This window comes from Erinaceus europaeus, chromosome 7 (assembly GCF_950295315.1).
Source record: "Erinaceus europaeus chromosome 7, mEriEur2.1, whole genome shotgun sequence".
Classification (NCBI taxonomy): Eukaryota; Metazoa; Chordata; class Mammalia; order Eulipotyphla; family Erinaceidae; genus Erinaceus; species Erinaceus europaeus.
The window spans coordinates 33,185,033-33,204,407 of NC_080168.1; the positions used below are offsets into that span (position 1 = coordinate 33,185,033).

At 39.2% G+C, this 19,375-nt stretch overlaps 1 protein-coding gene across 1 annotated transcript in view; it reads left to right on the forward strand.

Moving 5' to 3' along the window:
• Positions 1-19,375, forward strand: part of C2CD6 (C2 calcium dependent domain containing 6) — a 133,570-nt gene that overhangs the window by 78,695 nt on the left and 35,500 nt on the right. The window contains exons 14-15 of the mRNA XM_060194151.1: positions 9,242-9,520; positions 12,531-12,585. Coding sequence (XP_060050134.1) covers positions 9,242-9,520; positions 12,531-12,585 — 334 coding nt within the window. The remainder of the gene's footprint in view (positions 1-9,241; positions 9,521-12,530; positions 12,586-19,375) is intronic.

Consider the following 19,375-nt stretch of genomic DNA (forward strand, 5'->3'; position numbering starts at 1 on the left):
TTACTTCTTTTCATTGTAACTCTGATGTGTCTTGGTTGATTCTGTTTGAGACTCTCTGGGTATCTTGAATCTTAATGTTCTTTCTATTGTTTAGGGCTGGGACAGTTTTTCTCTATTATTTCCTCTAGGGTGTTTTCTTCCCTTTCCTCTCTTTCTTGCTTTGGTAGGCCAATTATGGAAATGTTACTTCTTTTGAGATCATGCCACATGTCTCTGTTGTTTTTAGTGTCTCTCAATCTTTTTTTTTTTTTTTTTTAAGCTCTTTTACCTCCTCCTTAGCTTTCTCTAACTCATCCTCTGGCTAATTCTATTTTCTGTTAATCTGCTTTCCCTTCCCTCAGCTTCCTTCTTCAGTTCAACTTTTTTTTTTTTTAACCTCAGTTACAGTATTAGCTTGTTCTGCTAGTTGTCCTTTAATCTCAACTATTTCAGCTTTCAGTTCTCTAATTACCTTGAGGTAGCTAGTATTTTCCTTGAGGGTCTCATCTGTTGTTTCCCTATTTCTGCTAGCCCTTTCCTCAATAGCTGTCCTAATTTCTGTGATTAATAGGTCAATTATTGTTTGGATATTTTCCTTATTTATAGTTGCTTCTGGTTTACTTGGAATTTTTTCTGGGCTCCTGTCCTCATTTATTGTGGTAGCAGTTTTTTTTTTTTTTTTGTGGTAGCAGTTTTATTTGCTCTTGATTGAACCTTTGTTTTTAAATTGGTGTGATTTGTATTTTTCTGTCCTGTTGTCCTTCAGTTGTTGTGTTGTGTGAGTATAAGCCACACTAAATTCTTTTCACAAATGAAGTCACAAACCTCAGAAAGTACAATAGCAACCGAAGCAAAAATTAATGCAGTTCAACCAAAACCAGCTACACTAGCAACACCTCCACTCCCAAAATAAAAACAAAAAAAAAAGAAAAGAAAAAAGAAAAAGTATAGACAATTATGAAAATGAACTGTCAACTATTAATTCTAGAGATAGTGGGAAGATAAAAGAGAAAAGAGAGCGACACAGAGAGAAATAGAGGGGGGGAAGAGAGAGAAAGAGTACACTCTGAGTCAGACTTCCTCCACAATATAATTCACAAATTAGTGCCAGTGAATAAGAAAGAAAAAGAGAGAAAAAAAAAAGAGCAGCTAAAGGAAAGAGAGTTTTCTCATCTGCTAGGAGGAAAGAAAAAAAAAAAGTGGAGAAGAGAGAGAGAGAGAAAGAAAAGCAGCAAGTTCCTCCTACAGTGGGTATCACACCCAATCACCTATCAATGGAAAAAGCAACAACAGCTAATTCTGGTCAACCTGGAGAGGAGGGAAAAAGAGTCAAGCACAAATAATAATAATAAAAATAATAAGATAAAATAAAATAAAAAACCCTAACAGTCCGCAGATTTAACCATTCCAGACTGGCTGCACACAGACTCGTCCCCTTCCTAAATCAAGCAAAATCAAACAGTTACAAGAAGCAACTATCAAACTCAGGGGTTAGAGAGAAGGAAGATAGGTAGTCTAATCCAGGCAAGACTGAGGCCTTGATTGGTCAGTTATTCTGTCACTCAGAAAAAAAAAAAAGCCTTCACTTGGGGAAATATCCCCCTCCTTTGGATGACACCCCTGATCATCCAGGAATCTTGGTAAAGAAATTAGCTCCATAGGAGGTCTACCAGAAGTAGCTGGCTTGGGGGTTGGTCTTGTGGCTGGGGGAGTGCAGAACGAAATAGCAAAAGTGAAGGAAGATTCCAAGCCAAATCCCTGTTTCCTTTGTCCTTTTTGGCCTCTGTTTGGTACTCTTCCTAGGTACCACTCTGACCCACCCCCGCCCTCCTCCTCCACCACTGGCCAAGAACTCCTATCCTCAACCCAATTTCCCAGGTTTAAAACATCTCCTTGCAGAACTCATGCGAGGTGTTGTCTCTAAGTCACCATCTTCCATCTTAACACCTAAATAAAATTTTTAAAAAGGATGAAAGAAAAGGAAAAATGGCCACCAGAAGCAGTGGATTCATCATGCAGGCACCAAGCCCCAGTGACAGCCCTGGAGGCAAAAAACAAATGAACAAAAACTTGTCTTTGTCATGTCTGATGTTCTGGATAGATTTTTAGTCTGGAAATAATGGGCAAGAACCACTATAAAAGGACTGACAGCCAGTGGGCTTTTCATATCCCCACCACAAATGTACCTGGTATTGTTGACCTGTGGTTCACCTTACTAAAAATGACTCAGATTTTTTTTTTTCTTGCCTCCAAGGTTATTGCTGGGGCTCAGTGCCTGCACCATGAATCCACTGCTCCTGGAGGCCATTTTTCTCCCCCCCCCCCCCCCCGTTTGTTGCCCTTGTTGTTGTAGCCTTGTTGTGGTCATTATTGTTATTGTTAATGTCGTTCCTTGTCGGATAGGACAGAGAGAAATGGAGAGAGGAGGGGAAGACAGAGAGGGGAGAGAAAGACAGACACCTGCAGACCTGCTTCACTGCCTGTGAAGCGACTCCCCTGCAGGTGGGGAGCTGGGTGATCGAACTGGGATCCTTACGCTGGTCCTTGCACTTTGTGCCACTTGTGCTTAATCCGCTGCTCTACAGCCCGACCCCTACTCAGAGATTTCTGACTGTTTTCCTCTCATCCCCTCCAGGTCATACTTCTTAGAAGGTGACAGTTTGGTTACTCACTACAACTCTTCCCAGAAAGAGAATTTCCTTTGCGCTGCTTCCTAGGTAATAATCAGAAAAAGCCAGTGCAGGGCTTCTATACCTATTTGGAATTTTTGTGATTCCATCTTGACTATTTCTGCACAGGATGTACCAGTTTACATCCCCAGTGTGTAGGGGGTCCTTTTCTTTCCACAGTCACACCAATACTTGTTTCTAGTCATTTTGTTATAGACCTGAATAAAATACAATTTAAATGTCATATGAGAGTAATTTATTAGTCCCTTCACTGTTTGTTCCCCACTTGCTGCAACTAAAAACTATACTGATAGAAACATTATTGTGGCATGATATTCTCTGAGGTATATATGTAAAGGAGGAATTTCTGGTTCCTAAACAGATGGCATGTCCAAATTAAACTTTACAGGTAATGCCACACTACTTGCCAAGATGGTTGTACCAATTTACATTCTTTTTTCAAAAAATTTTTCTAATATTTATTTATTCCCTTTTGTTGCCCTTGTTGTTTTATTGTTGTAATTATTATTGTTGTTGTTATTGATGTCATTGTGTTGGATAGGACAGAGAGAAATGGAGAGAAGAGGGGAAGACAGAGAGGGGGAGAGAAAGACACCTACAGATCTGCTTCACAGCTTGTGAAGTGACTCCCCTGCAGGTGGGGAGCAGGGGGCTTGAACCGGGATCCTTACGCTGTTGCCTGTGCTTTGAGCCACTTGCACTTAACCCACTGTGCTACTGCCCGACTCCCACCAATTTACATTCTACCAATAGTGTTTAAGATTCCTTTAGCTCTACTTCCATAATATGTATTTAGTATTACATGAACACTCTTACCTTGTTGAGAATTAAATATTCCTAGTTTCTTTCTCTCTGGTACTTCTTTCCATAACTCTTGTAAAGCAGGTCTAGTAATGGCAAACTCCTTTAGTTTTTGTACACCTGGCACCACTTGGAATATTTTTTCATATTTAAATGATAGCCTTTACAGGAAAATCATGCGTGGCTGGCAATCTTTTTATTTATTTATTTTTAATCTTTGAATATGCCACTTCACTCTTCCTGGCCATCATGGTTCCTGCAGAAAAGTCAGGTGCAAGTCTTATATTGTCTTTATACATCACTTTCTTTTATTCCCTGGAAGCTTGTAGTAAACTTTTGACTTTTGATAATCTCACAATGGTGTGTCTTGGTGTGGGTCTATTTTGGTTGAGGGGGTTGGGTACCCTGTCTGCTTCCTGAACATCTACATCCTGTTCAAATCCCAGATTTTGGGAACTTTCTATTATTTCTTTGACTATGTTTTCTGTTCCACTCTTTCCCTCCTCTTCTGAAACCTCTGTAATGCTGGTATTTGCTTTTCTGACACAGTCTTCAGTCTCAGTGAAGAGTTGCATCATTTTTTCTTTTTCTCTTTCTGGTTTGAGTGTGGCCATTTTGTCTTCTGTTTCTGATAGTCTTTCTTCTACAGGAGTAAGTCTACTTTCTTGACTTGGTATTTGTGACCTCACACCCTGCAACTCTTATTTTCAAGTTTTCCCATCAAGTGACTCTTTGAAGTCTAAAACTTATTTCTTAATCCATTTCTCAATTTGTATTCCCTCAAATATCCTGACAGTGTATTTCCTAAATTCTCTTCTGACAACTCCACTGAATCTGCATCAAGTAAGTGAGTGACCCTAATTTTGACTTTCCAGAACCAGTCTTCCTTTTACCAGTCTGTTTTGGTTTCTGTTGCCCAGCAGGTGGTGCAGGGTTCAGCTTTGCATATGGGTTGAGGGGGTAAGGGAGCAGTTTTGAAGAAGTGACTTAGTATGATGATGGTGCCTGGGGTCCCTTAAACAGAGCCCTAGTTTTGTGGGGCCAGGGGATATCTTAGACTTCCACCTCTTTCTTCTCAGACTAATTCCTGATACTGAAGAATCTGCTGTGAGGTCAAAGCCATGTTTCTTCCCCGGCAAGGCAGTCTGATCCCATAATACTCCAGGGCCCAGGGCCTCCGTGGCAGCTGTGCCACCTTAAGAATTTGGTTGACTTCCCTGCTGCTACAAATATTCAGCTCCCTGACTTCAGCTCCCTGACTCCCCCAGGTGGCCCCTCCCCCAGTAGGGTTCACTTAAAGAGCCCGTGGCTACTACAGTTGTAAACAGCTTTCCCAAGCTCCTTTTCTTATCCACTTGGTTCCTGAGCAGTTAACATGGGACCTTTAAATCCATTGCATGGACTTAAAGCCGCAGCAAAAATGGTGCCTGCTGGCAACACAGTGCCACATTTATTCTTGAATCTTTTCTCTCCTTCCCCTCCTGCTCCTGCTGTCACACGCAATCACCAACCTTCAGAAGTGATATTCCTTTCTTTACCAGAAATCCCAGCTGTTCTCTGATGAAATGCATTGAGTTGTTCTGTTGTAATACTTGTCTTCTGGGAGAGTGTTGACTTCTCAAGACAAGGTTGCCATAGCTCCACTCCAAAAGTCTGTCCATATAATTTTTGTCCTTAGTTGTGCTAATGTGACATATCATGTTTATTGATTTGCATATGATAAGTCATACTCTATTATATTGTATGTTCCTTTTAATGTGCTATTAAATTTAGTTTGCTATTTTTTTCCCTGAGGATTTTTGCATCCATTTCATCTTAGTCTTTGATTGTATTTTCATAGTGTCCTGGACTTATTTCAGATACAGGGTAATGTTGGTCTCAAAAGATGAGTTTGAGGGGTGGGGCAGGTGGTGGTGCACATGGTTAAGCGCAGACACTACAGTGCTCATGGACCTGGGTTTAAGCCTCTGGTCCCCACCTTCACGAGTGGTAAAGCAGGACTGCAGATGTCTCTCTGTCTCTCTCCCTAACTTCTCCCCTCTCAATTTCTCTGTTTCTATCCAATAATAAATAAATAAATGTTGGTCTGGCTTCGTGAGAGGAGACAGATGACCAGGGACTCATGGTTGAGCTGTATGCAGTATCTCTTTATTCATGCAGGACGCAGCACAATCTAAGCCGAGCTAAGCTAAAGTAACTACTACAAACAGTCTTGTCCTTATAAATATACTAGCCCAGTAGGGTGGGAACAGGATGCTACACAGAGAGGGTGGAGAGAAAAGTGACTGGTGAAAATCAGGGTGTGACAAGGAGAGGGGGCGGAGCAGGCAAGAATTCTAACACTCAACCACCAATGCCCTGGAGGGAGGGTGGTGCTTGTTAACAGAGGTTATGTAAATAGAATACAGTGTTATGTAAATAGAATGCAGTGTTAAGCAGGGGGGATTTAAACCAAATGAAACAGAAGGGGTTTTTAGAAGCATATCCACAAATGAATAAATAAGATTTAAAAAATGAGTTTGGAAATGTTTCCTTCAGTTTTTAGGTTTAGAAGGTGGGTTTTTTTTTGGGGGGAGGGGGTTCTTTTTCTATACTGCAGGTGTATCACTAAAAAATTCTAGTTTTGAATGATTTGCAGGTTGAGGAGAAAGCACGGTAGTAGGGTACCAGACTTGTATGCCTGAGTTTATAGAGGTCCCACGTTCAAGGAAGGCCACATCCAAGCCATCCTCTGAACTCTCTCATGAAAATAATTTTTTAAATGTAACTTTTATAAAAGTACAATTTTGTATCTATATTGAATGCTTTTTTAAAATTATGACTTTTGCTGTGTCTTATTTCGTAAGTAGACTGTGTTTCCACTTTCATAAATTGCAGGATATTATTTCCTTTTTGGATATTACTTATTTCCTTTTGTTGTTGAATGATTTTTAAAAAATGTATCTATGACTTAGTGGGTAGAGACAGAGAGAAATTGAGAAGGAAGGAAGAGATAGGGATGGAAAGAGAGAGACATCTGCTCTATTACCTCATTGCCAAGACAGCTTTCCCCTATAGGTGGGGATCAGGGACTTGAACCTGGGTCTTTGTGTACTGTAACATGTGTGCTCAACCAAGTTCACCACTTCCCAACCCCTTGACTGATTTTTTTTTTTTTATTCAGGAGTATACTGTTTAATTTCCACATATTTGTGTATGTTACTCCTGTTAAGATTTCTAGTTTTATACCAATTTGAACAAAATGAGACATGTAGTAAATATGATTTCATTCGTCCTAAACTTGTTGAGACTTGTTTTAGAGTTGTTTTTGTTTTGTTTTGTATTTCTCCCTTAAGCTCTGTTATTATCTGTTCAGAATAATAAGTTGATCTGATACTAGGTTGTATATAAATTTTCAATTGTTATATTCTCTTGATGAAAATATCTATTTGTCATTATATACTACTTTTTTTTTTTTTTTGCCTCCAAGGCTATTGCTGGGGTTTGGTGTCTGCACTATACAAATCCAGTGCTCCTAGAGGCTATTTTTCCCCATTATTGTTATTGTTGTTGGTTAGGACAGAGACAGATTGAGAGGGGAGGGGAAGACTGAGAGAGAGGCATCTGCAGACCTGCTTCAATGCACCCCCCCAGAGGGGAGCCGGGGGCTCGAACCAGGATCTTTGAGCTGGTTCTTGTGCTTTGCACTATGTGTGCTTAACCCAGTGCGCTACCGCCTGCCTCCCTATATATACTATCTCTTTATCTTTGACTTACCTGGGGTAAATATAGCTAGTCCCTTTCTCTTTTTCCTTTGCATCAGTAGAGGAGGGAGATATATCTTTTCCCATATATATTTATCTTATATATAATCAATTATTACTTAGCTTTAAGATAAGAAAATTTCATTGTGATCACATGGATGGATCACCACGGCATTCTATTATGTGCAGTAAGTCTAAAGAGAAATATAAATACTGTGTGATAAACCTGGTATGTAGAATCTGAAAAAAGTCAAACTCATGGAAACAGTAGAAAGGTTGTTACCAGAGGTTGGAGGGTGAGGGAAAGAGGAAATTTTGGTCATAAATACAACTTTCAATTCGATGATGAATAATTTCTGAAAATCTAATGTATTCCATGATTATTTTAGTTAATATAACCTTCTATACTTCAGAATTGTTAGAAGAATATAGTTTTAGTGTTCTCAGCACACACAAAAATGATAATACATGCTGATAATGAGTACATTAGGATATATTAGCTAGCATACTGGTTACATTCTAGTAGTATGTAAATATCAGATGAAGACTGTATTATATTGTCAATTATAGTCTAGTAAAATTGGGGAAAATGGGAGTCGGGCGGTAGCGTAACGGGTTAAGCACAGGTGGCGCAAAGCGCAAGGACCTGGGTAAGGATTCCGGTTCGAGCCCCCGGCTCCCCACCTGCATATATATGTCATTAAAATAAAACAAATGTTGGTGCACCAAGGTAAAAGACTCTGGGGTGGGTAGGGGGGAAGGAAGGTTTAGGTTCTGGAACATGATGGCAAAGGAGGACCTAGTGGGGCTGAATTGTTATGTGGAAAACTGGGAAATGTTACACATGTACAAACTCTTGTGTTTTACTGTCAACTATAAACCATTAATCTCCCAGTAAAGAAATTTAAAAAATAAGTAAAGCAAATAAAGTGTATTTTTAAAAACAAATATTAAATAAAAGGAAGTTGGCTAGAAGTGTGACTAAATTCCTGAAAACTATTTAGTATACTGAGAACTGCCCCACTTGACACTATCAAGAAACAATTTCCATGAACCTACAATATTAACACAAGACAGACATATCTTGTCTTTTTTTTTTTTTTAGGTTGTGGGTATGACATATACCTCATTTACATGTAGCTAATCCTACCTGTGTTGTTATCTGTAAATCTGCCCTCTCAGAGTCATGCCTATTCCAGCAAAAGATTAAAAAACAGTCTGTCCGAGGCAGTCAGGCAGTAGCGCAGCCGGTTAAGTGCAGGTGGCGCAAAGCGCAAGGACCGGGGTAACAATACCGGTTCGAGCCCTCAGCTCACCACCTGCCAGGGAAGTGGCTTCACAGGCGGTGAAGCAGGTCTGCAGGTGTCTTTCTTTCTCTCCCCCTCTCTGTCTTCCCCTCCTCTCTTCATTTCTCTCTGTCCTGTCCAACAACAACGACATCAATAACAACAGCAATAGTATCTACAACAATAAAACAACAAGGGCAACAAAAGGGAATAAATAAATAAATAAATCTGCCCGAGTTGTAATACAACAGTCACTTCAGTATCCTCTTATGCCAAGTCTTCTTAGAAGACTCTGAAGCTCCCATGATGATTTCGTCTGTGGACTTCTAGTGCAAGAAGTTGTCCTTTTGGGTCCCAAGGTACATTCCTGTAGAGTGATAATTGCTATGCTAATCCACTCGATGCTCAATCTTGAGGTCCAAAGTTTAATCCCCAACATGACATATGCCAGAGTGAGATTTTGCTTCTCTCTCTCCTCCTCTTCTCTCCTTCCTTTTCATCAATAAATAAATATCTCCATTGTCTCTCTCCCTCTGCCCCTCTCTCTCTCGCTCGCTCACTCACTCCTTCTCTTACTAAATAAAAAGAAAATTAAAAATTAAGGTCTATGAAACAGCTCAATGATATCCTATATGGAAGAGGCCCTGAGCTCATTCCTTGACTGTTTTGTTTTGATTTTTCCCTCTTTCTTGGTTTTTTCCTTTCTTTTCTATTTTTATTTTATTCTCTTTTCTTTACACAGCCGGGAGCATTGTCCTACTCTGGTTTACCTGAACCAGAGACCAGCATACCAAGGACCGGCTTACTTGAACCAAGGACCAGCTTACTTGAACCAAGGACCAGCTTACTTGAACCAGGGACCGGTTTACTTGAACCAGGGACCGGCTTACTTGAACCAGGGACCGCCTTACTTGAACCAGGGACCGGCTTCCGTGAACCAGGGACTGGCTTTCGTGAACCAAGGACCACTTTACGTGAACCAAGGGCCGGTTTACGCGAACCAGAGATCCTGGAGCCTCAGGTATGAAAGTTAATTATAATTATGTCAATTCATTATACAATTATTAATTATAATAACAATTATGTTGTTTCTATCCTCTGGCTCTGCACTTTTAAAAAATGCAAGGGAAGGAGGAAGAAGTCAAGGAATTTGACTCTTCAGTTTTTTTGTGTGTGTGTAAGTGTGTGTGTTCAAGAACTTTTTTTTTTTAAGTTTTTTTCTTTTTTTAAATATTTATTTTATTTATTTATTCCCTTTTGTTGCCCTTGTTGTTTTATTGTTGTTGTTGTAGGATAGGACAGAGAGAAATGGAGAGAGGAGGGGAAGACAGAGAGGAGGAGAGAAAGATAGACACCTGCAGACCTACTTTACCGCCTGTGAAGCGACTCCCCTGCAGGTGGGGAGCGGGGGTTTGAACCGGGATCCTTATGCCGGTCCTTGTGCTTTGCGCCACCTGCGCTGAACCCGCTGCGCTACAGCCCGACTCCCTCAAGAACTCTTAATGCTATAGTTTATACACTTATCAAATGTGGTAGTTGCCTTTCAAGCTGTTGATACCATCATGACAATAAATGACTTGGGGCATTCTTTTTTTCATGTCTGTTGGGATTTTGGATATCTTCTTTGGTGAATATTCTGTTCATAGCCTCTCCCCACTTTTGGATAGGGTCATTTTTTTGTTGTTGCTGCTGAGTTTGGTGAGCTCTTTATATATTTTTCGTCATTAGCTTTTTGTCTGATGTATAATATTTTCTCCCATTCTGTAAGGGGTCTCTTTGCTCTTTGTTTGGATGGTGGTTACTTTCTTTCTTTCTCTCTTCTATCTTTCTTTCTTTTCTAACCTTTCTCTTTATTGGATAGACAGCCAGAAATTGAGAAGGAATGGGGGAGATAGGGAGAGAGATAGAGGGACACCTACAGAACTGCTTCACCACTTGCAAAGCTCCCTGCAGGTGGGGGCTAGGGACTAGAACCTGGGTCTTTGTCCATTGTAACATGTGTGCTCAACCAGGTGTGCCATCATCCAGCCCCTGGGTGGTGGTTTCTTTTGCTTTGCAGATGCTTTTCAATTTGATGTACTAACCACTGGTTTAATTTTGTTTTAGTTTTTTATGCAATTGGATTTGTATCATTGACGATGCCTTTAAAACTTAGATGGAAAAGAGTGCTGCCATTATTTTCCTATAAGTATTTGTTAATTTCTGGTCTAACATCCAAGTCCTTGATCCATTTGAAATTTACTTTTGTGTCTGGTGAAATGTAGTGGTTCAGTTTCATTCTTATGCATGTTTCAACCCAATTTTTCCAATACTATTTGTTCAAGAGATTTATCCATTCTGCACTTAATAGTTTGAGCCCCCTTGTCAAAAGTTAGATGACCATAAGTGTGGGGAAAAACTTCTGAGCTCTCAGTTCTATTCCACTGGTCAGTGTGTCAATTTTAATCCAGTACCAGGATGTTTTGACTATAATGGCCCTATGATACAATTTGAGATCTGGGAGTACAATGCTTCTAGTTCTTCTCTTTTTTTCTCAGGATTGTACTGGTGATTCTAGATATTTCCTGGTTCCAGATAAACATTTGTAGCTTTTATTCTATTCCACCCCCTCCCTCAAAAAAAATTGCATGGGACTTGATGGAGACTGCATTTAATTTTTCTGTGGTTCTGGGAGAATATTCATTTTGATGGTGTTAATTCTTCCAACCCATAAACATGGAATATCTTTGCATATCTTTGTGTCTTTTTCTTTCTCCTTGAAAAATGACTCATACTTTTCAGTATACAAGTCTTTCACTTCTTTGGTTAGGTTTATTCCTAGATATTTTATTGTTTTAGCTACATAGTGAATGGGATTGGTTTCTGGATTTATTCTTTTTCTGAATTAGTGTTTGCATAGAGGAATGCCATCAACTTTTGTATGTTAAATTTGTAGCCTGACACCTTTACTGTATTGCCAGATAATTTCCAGGAGCTTCCTCTTTCTGGATTATTTAGGTTTTTCTATGTATACTATCATACCATCTGCAAATAGTGCAATGTGACTCCTCCTCTCTCAGTCTGTATTCTTTTTACTTCTTCCTCTTGCCTAATTGCTAATTCCAGTACTCTGTTGAATAGTAATGGTGGTGATGGTGGGCAGCCCTGTCTGGTAACTGACCTGAAGGGGAATGCTTCCAGTTTCTCACCATTGAGTATGATGTTGGCTGTCTATATAGACTCCACTAGGTTAAGGAATTTTCCATCTAGTCCCATTTTTTGTAGTGTTTTGGTCATGAAGAGATATTGAATTTTCCAAAGGCTCTCTCTGCATCTATTGAGATAGTCATGTGGTTTTTGGTTTTTCTTTTGATGTGTGGATCACATTGATTGATTTATGTATATTGAACCAGCTGTGCATCCCTGAGAAGTTCTGTTTTTTAATACGTTGAGAAAAATTCTATTCAATTAAATATACATATTTAATATTTTGTCAATTTTTTTTTTTTTTGGCCTCTAGGGTTATCGCTGGGGCTCAGTGCCTGTCCCTGAAGGCTAATTTTTCCCATTTGTTGCCCTTGTTGTTTATTGTTGTAGTTGTTATTGTTGTTGTTGTTGTTGTTGTCATTGCTGTTATATAGGACAGAGAGAAATGGAGAGAGAAGGGGAAGACAGTGAGGGGGAGAGAGAGACACCTGCAGACCTGCTTTATCAGTGGTGAAGCAACCTCCCTGCATGTGGAAAGCCAGGGCCTCAAACCAGGATCTTTATGCCGGTCGGTGTGCTTTGCGCCATGTGCACTTGACCCACTGTGCCACCACCTGGCCCCCAAGTCTTTACTGTCTCCATTGGATTCAGTTCTATCACAGGACTTCCTCTACCCCAGCCACCTACTGCCTCTCTACTTCCTTTCTGCCCGTATTCCCTTCCATGTCAAAAGACAGCAAGGAGTCTCATTATTTTTATCTGTCAGTTATGCTGAATGTAAAGATGCTTATTTTGTTGATGCTTATTTTGCTTACTCATTTTCCTTGGTCGTTTTGTAATTTCAGAGTGCATTTGGTCCCACAAACATGATGGATGAAAAGTTAGATTTCCCTCATGTAGGTAAGTTATGATTTGGCTACACCTGACTTATTTTCTATTGTCTAGTGACATTGAGAATATAGACTTATATAAAATTATTAGCATTACAACTTTATATCCAAATGTAAACACTACAGCATTGTTTTGTGACTGTTGACATGAGAAACCTATGGAGTTGTAATATCAGTGGGAAATCAAGCAGATAATAATATGGGCCATAAAATTTCAAGTAGTGGGTCCATGTGAGATGGCCCACTTGGAACTACCATGGGGGCAACATGTATAGTTTCAAGGAGACTACATGAATGGTGGAGTGGTACTGTGGTTTTGTCTTCTCTGTCTGTGTATCTTCTCTCTACAATCAAGAATGAATGCCAGGGCCAAGTGGTGGCACACCATGCACATGTTACCATACACAAGAACCCAAGGTCAAGCCCCTGTAGGGGGGAAACTTTGCGAGTGGTGAAGCAGTGCTGCTGATGTCTCTCTGTCTCTCTCTCTCTATCTCCCCCTTCCCTCTCGATTTCTGTCTCTCTATTCAATAAATAAAGATAATAATATTTTTAAAAGAATGAATGCCTAGAGTGCCTAGGCGGTAGACCTCAGAACTTGCACAGTAAGATATTAAGTTTGATCCCTGGTACTGTGTATACTAGAAAAAGTTACCCTTATAGGGTATCTCTGCTTTTCTTAGCTGCTTTTAAATGTCTCTTATTCTTTTCAAATTTAATTTATTATTGGATAGAGACAGAAATTGAGAGGGGAAGGAGAGACTAGAAAAGGAGACAGAGAGACACCTGCAGCCCTGCTTCATCACTCATGAAGTCTTCCCCCTGCAGGTGGGGACCAAAGGCTTGAACTTGGGTCCTTGCACACTGTGCCCCTCTAATTTTTTCTTTATAGTTGAGTTCCTTTTACAACTTTCTCTCTCTCCCCCTGCCCCTCTCTCCTTCTCTTTCTTCTTATTAGTATATATAAATCAACCTTTTAAAAAATAAATTTTTAAACAATTTATTCAGGAGGCCACTTAGTACTTTCATTCACATGCATGAGACCCTGAGTTCATTCCCCAATGTCACTCATTTCTATTTGTTTATTTGTTTGTTTATGAGAAAGATAGGAAAAGAGAGAGGAAGAGCCAGACATCACTTGGGTATGTGTGCTGCCATAGATTGAACTCAGGACCTCAGGTTTGAAAGTCTAGTGCTTTATCCACTGTGCCACCTCCTGGTCTGCTTTTGTTTTGTTTTTAAATAATATTTTGCATGTATTTATTATTTTGCATGTATTATAATATTATTAAACTAACCATGTACCATGTTTATCTGTGCTTACAAACATCTTGATTACTTTATACATCTATCTGGCAAAGATGTTTTTTCTAACTCAAGAAGTTTTTTTTTTTTTTTTTTTTGTAATGCCATTATGAAGACACACTGGACATTTCAGTAAATCCAAAAGTAATAATAAGAATACTTGGGAGTCGGGCGGTAGCGCAGTGGGTTAAGCGCACGTGACCCAAAGTGCAAGGACCGGCCTACGGATCCCGGTTCAAGCCCCTGGATCCCCACCTGTGTGTGTGTGGGGGGGTCACTTCACAGGCGGTGAAGCAGGCCTACAGGTGACTATCTTTCTCTTCCCCTCCTCTCTCCACTTCTCTCTGTCCTATCCAACAACGAAGACATCAATAACAACAATAACTACAACAATAAAAACGGGCAACAAAAAGGAAATAAAAAATAAATATTTTAAAGAAAGAATACTTGACAGCCAATCCAGTATGAACATGATGCGACTGCATCGCATCAGACAAGACTGTTGGGTAGGAGTTTTGGAGGCCCCTGGCAGACCATACTGGGGTTGAAAAAATGGGAATTAGGTAGGGCAATTAATTGAGGAGCACACTTGAACATCTTGAGGCATTTGAGAAACCTTGTAAAAAGTACTACAAAAATGTGGCTGGCAGTCTAGCTCACTTGGATAGTCCTTCTCTGCCATGTGTGTGACCCAGGCCTCTACTGCTGTGAAGGGAGTTTCAGTGCTGTGATCTTTTTCAGTTTCTCTGCCTTGCTGTCTCTTCATCTAAAAAAATGAGTCTTAATATTTAACAGTTATTGCAATTATAACTGGAGCAAATGAATATCCAGTTATAGGAGACTGAAATCAACTAATTAAAGTGAAGAAACAAGAAGATTGGAATGCTGGACAGGGAGGATGAGTAAGAACATCACTGTCAGAGAAAAGTGGTCTGAAGTGTAAAGTCAGATTGATCAGACTAAAGATTTACGTTGGGGAAACATCAGATAAGAACATGAATACCAAGTATGGCCTTAGCACAAATTCCCTCTAAAATAAAATTGGCTTGTCTTGAATAGCTAGCTTTAGTGAAGAGAAAACAGCTAAAAATTTAAATTGTTGCCATGTTCTTATATTGTATACTTACACAGACATTTCTTTTTTAAATTTTTATATTATCTTTATTTATTAATTGGATAGAGACAGAAATCGAGAGGGAAGGGAGGGATAGAGAGGGTGAGAGACAGAGAGACACCTGTGGCACTGCTTCACCACTTGTGAAGCTTCCCCCCTGCAGATGGAGACTGGGGGCTCGAACCCAGGTCCTTCGCATTGTGATGTGCGCTCAACCAGGTGCACCACCAACTGGACACTATAGACTTATTTCTAAATCTGGTAATTCTTTCTTTTTTTTCTTTAATTTCTTTATTGGGGAATTAGTGTTTAACATTCAACAGTAAATACAATACTTTGTACATGCATAACATTTCCCAGTTTTCCATATAACAATACAACCCCCACTAGATGCTCTGTCATCCTTCTTCCACCCTCCTCCCCGGCAGAGTTTTTTACTTTGGTGCAATACGCCAAGTCCAGTTCAGGTTCTACTTGTGTTTTCTCTTCTGATCTTGTTTTTCAACTTCTGCCTGAGTGTGAGATCATCCCATATTCATCCTTCTGTTTCTGACTTATTTCATTTAACATGATTTTTTTCAAGGTCCATCCAAGATAGGCTGAAAAATGATGAAGTCATCGTTTTTAATAGCCGAGTAGTATTCCATTGTGTATATATACCACAACTTGCTCAGCCACTCATCTGTTGTTGAACACCTGGGTTGCTTCCAGGTTTTGGCTATTACAAATTGTGCTGCCAAGAACATATATGTGGGAGTCGGGTGGCAGCACAGCAGATAACCACAGGTGGCACAAAGTGCAAGGACCATCGTAAGGATCTCGGTTCAAGCCCCCCGGCTCCCCACCTGCACGGGGGTCGCTTCCCAGGTGGTGAGGCAGGTCTGCAGGTGTCTATCATTCTCTACCCCTCTGTCTTTCCTTTCTTTCTCCATTTCTTTCTGTCCTATCTAATAACAACAGCATCAATAACAACAATAACAATAAATACAAAAGAGCAACAAAAATGGGGGGGAGATAGCCTCCAGGAGCAGTGGATTCTGTGCTTACAAACATCTTGATTACTTTATACATCTATCTAGCAAAGATGTTTTTTCTAACTCAAGAAGTTTTTTTTTTGTGATGCCATTATGAAGACACACTGGACATTTCAGTAAATCCAAAAATTTTCCATCTATTCCCATTTTTTGTAGCGTTTTGATCATTGAGAGGTGTTGGATTTTGTCAAAGGCTTTCTCTGCATCTATTGATAAGATCATGTGGTTTTTGGTTTTGCTTTTATTGATGTGGTGGATCATGTTGATTGATTTACATATATTAACCCAACCTTGCATTACTGGGATAAACCCCACTTGGTCATGATGAACAATCTTTTTAATATACTACTGTATCTTGTTGGCTAGAATTCTGTTCGATATTTTAACATCTATGTTCATCAAGGATATTGGCCTGTAGTTTTCTTTTTTGGTTGTGTCCTTGTCTGCTTTTGGTATCAGAGTGATGTTGACTTCATAGAAGCTGGAAGGGAATATTCCAGTGTCTTCAATCTTCTGGAAGACTTTTAAACGTAGAGGTATTAACTCTTCCTTGAAAGTTTGGAAGAATTCATTTGTAAAACCACCTGGTCCAGGACTTTTATTCTTGGGAAGGTTTTTGATAACTGTTTCAATTTTGTTGGCTGTGATTGGCCTGTTCATATTATCTAGTTCCTCTTTATTTAATTTTGGAAGTTTGTAGTTATCTAGGAGCTTGGCCATTTCTTCCAGGTTCTCTAGCTTGGTGGCATATAGTTGTTCATAGAAGCCTCGATACCTCCTCTTTCATTTACAATCTGATTTATTTGAGTCTTCTCCTTTTTTTGTTTTGTGAGTATGGATAAAGTTTTGTCTATTTTGTTTACTCTTTCAAAGAACCAACATTTACTTTCCTTGACCTTTTGTATGTTTTTCATATTTTCAATGTTATTTATTTCTACCCTAATTTTAATTATTTCTGTCCTTCTGGTTGTGTTAGGGTCCCTTTGTTCCTCTTCTTCTAGGTATTTAAGATGTGCAATCAAGCTGTTTATTTGTGCTTTTTCTTGTTTCCTAATGTGTATGGCTATGAACTTGTATGACTATGAACTTCCCTCTCAGTACTGCCTTAGCTGTGTCCCAAATATTTTGATAGCTTGTGCCTTCATTTTCATTGAACTCTTGAAACATTTTGATTTCTTCCTTTATTTCCTCTTTGACCCAGTAGTTGTTAAGTTGTGTACTGTTGAGCTTCTACTTTTTGGGACTATTACTAGTCTTTTGTTGACTGTTAAGTGTTAGCTTAATTCCACTGTGGTCTGAGAAGATGCTTGGGATGATTTCAATGCTCTTGAATTTGCTGATGCTGTCTTTGTGGCCTAACATATATGGTCTATCCTTGAGAATGACCCATGTGGACTTGAGTAGAATATGTATTCTAGTTTCTTGGGATGAATGACTCTGAAAATATCTAATAGTTATAGTTTATCTATCTCCTCATTTAGCTCCCTCATTTCTTTATTAATTTTCTGCCTGGATGATCTGTCAATTTGAGAGAGTGGGGTGTTGAAGTCCCCTACTATGACTGTGTTGCTGTTAATATATTGCTGTAGCTCTTTCAGTAGATGTTTGATGTATTTAGATGGCTTCTCATTTGGTGCACAGATGTTAATAATTGTTAAATCCTCTTGATTGACTGATCCTCTGAGCATTAAGTAATGTCCATCCCTATCTTTTAAAATTTTATTTATTTTAAAGTCTATCATGTCAGATATGGGAATAGCTGTTCTTGTCATTTTTTGTGGGCCATTGGCTTATATTTTTCCATCCTTTCACTTTGAGTCTGTGTTTATCTTGTTGAGTTAGATGAGTTTCCTACGGAGAGCATATTGTTGGGTTGTGTTTTCTCATCCATCTTCCTACTCTATGCCTTTTAATTGGTGAATTCAGGCCATTGAAATATATTGATATCAAAGATTGAAGATATTTTAATGACTTTCTTATAGATTTTTAGAGTGTTCTGATATATGGCCTATTTATGGTGGTCTATTTATAGGAAACCTTTCAGAACTTCTTCCAGGGCAGCTTGGTGATAATTGATTCTTTCAACTATTGCTTATCTGAGAAGGTTTTTATGCCTCTATCTAGTCTCAATGACAGTCCAGCAGGATACAGTAGTCTTGGTTGAAAGCCTTTCTCATTGAGCACTCAATAGATATCTCGCCATTGTCTTCTGACCTGTAATGTTTGTGTGGAAAAAAATCTTATGGGTTTTCCTCTGTAGGTGACTCTTTGTTTTTCTCTCGCAGCCTTCAGGATCCTTTCTTTATCCTTATTCCTTTCCATTCTAAATATGATGTGTGTTGGTGTCTTTAAGTCTTGGTTAATTCTGTTTGCGACCCTCTGGGCTTCTTGAACCTTTATGTCTTTTATGTTGTCTAGACTAGAGAAGTTTTCAGCTATTATGTCCTGAAGAATGCTTTCTTCCCCTCCCTCTCTTTCTTCCTCTGATAGGCCAATAATGCATATATTATTTCTTTTGAAATCAACCCATAGGTCTCTGTTGTTGTTTTCAGTATCTCTTAATTTCTTTCTGAGATCTCTTCCTTCTTTTTTAGTTGTCTCTAATTCATCCTCGATCTTGCTAATTCTGTCTTCAGCTTCATTGATTCTATTCTCTCTGCCCTCTACTGTTTTCTGGAGTTCATCTATTTTGTTACCCTTTTCTGATACTGTTTTAGCTTATTCAGCTAGTTGTGTTCTTAACTCAGCTATTTCAGCTTTCAACTCTCTAATAACATGAAATAATTAGTGTTTTTCCTCCAGAGTCTTATTTGCTGTTTCTGCATTTTTGATGACAATTCTTTCAAACTCTTTACTCACTCCTGTGATTATTTCCTTAACTAGTGTTTGGATGTTGACCTCATTACTTTGTGTTTCAGCCTTTGGTGGGCTTTTAGCTGGACTCTTGTCCTGGTTCATTTCTCTAATATTTCTCCTTGTTGTTTTAACCATTCTATATAGTATGTTATGAGGTCCCTCTCTCAGTTCTTTTCAAATTACTGATCACTCTTGCTTGGACTGACTTGTGTCTAAGTAAGGTACTTAACAGGCTCACAGTTGTGGAAATTGATAGTTGTTTTAATATTATTTTAATCCTTGAGTTGGAGCATAGTGCCTTTTAAAGCCTTTCTTCTTTTTCTTCCCTGTAGGCTATGGGAGCCTGAGGGCTTTTAAACTATAAGTAGGCTTCTTAGCTTAATCACTGACTCCTGACCAAGAGATTAAGCAGGGTGGGGCAGAGATAATACAGTGGTTATGCAAAGAGACTCTCACACTCCAAGGATTCAAAGTTCCAGGCTCAATTCAGC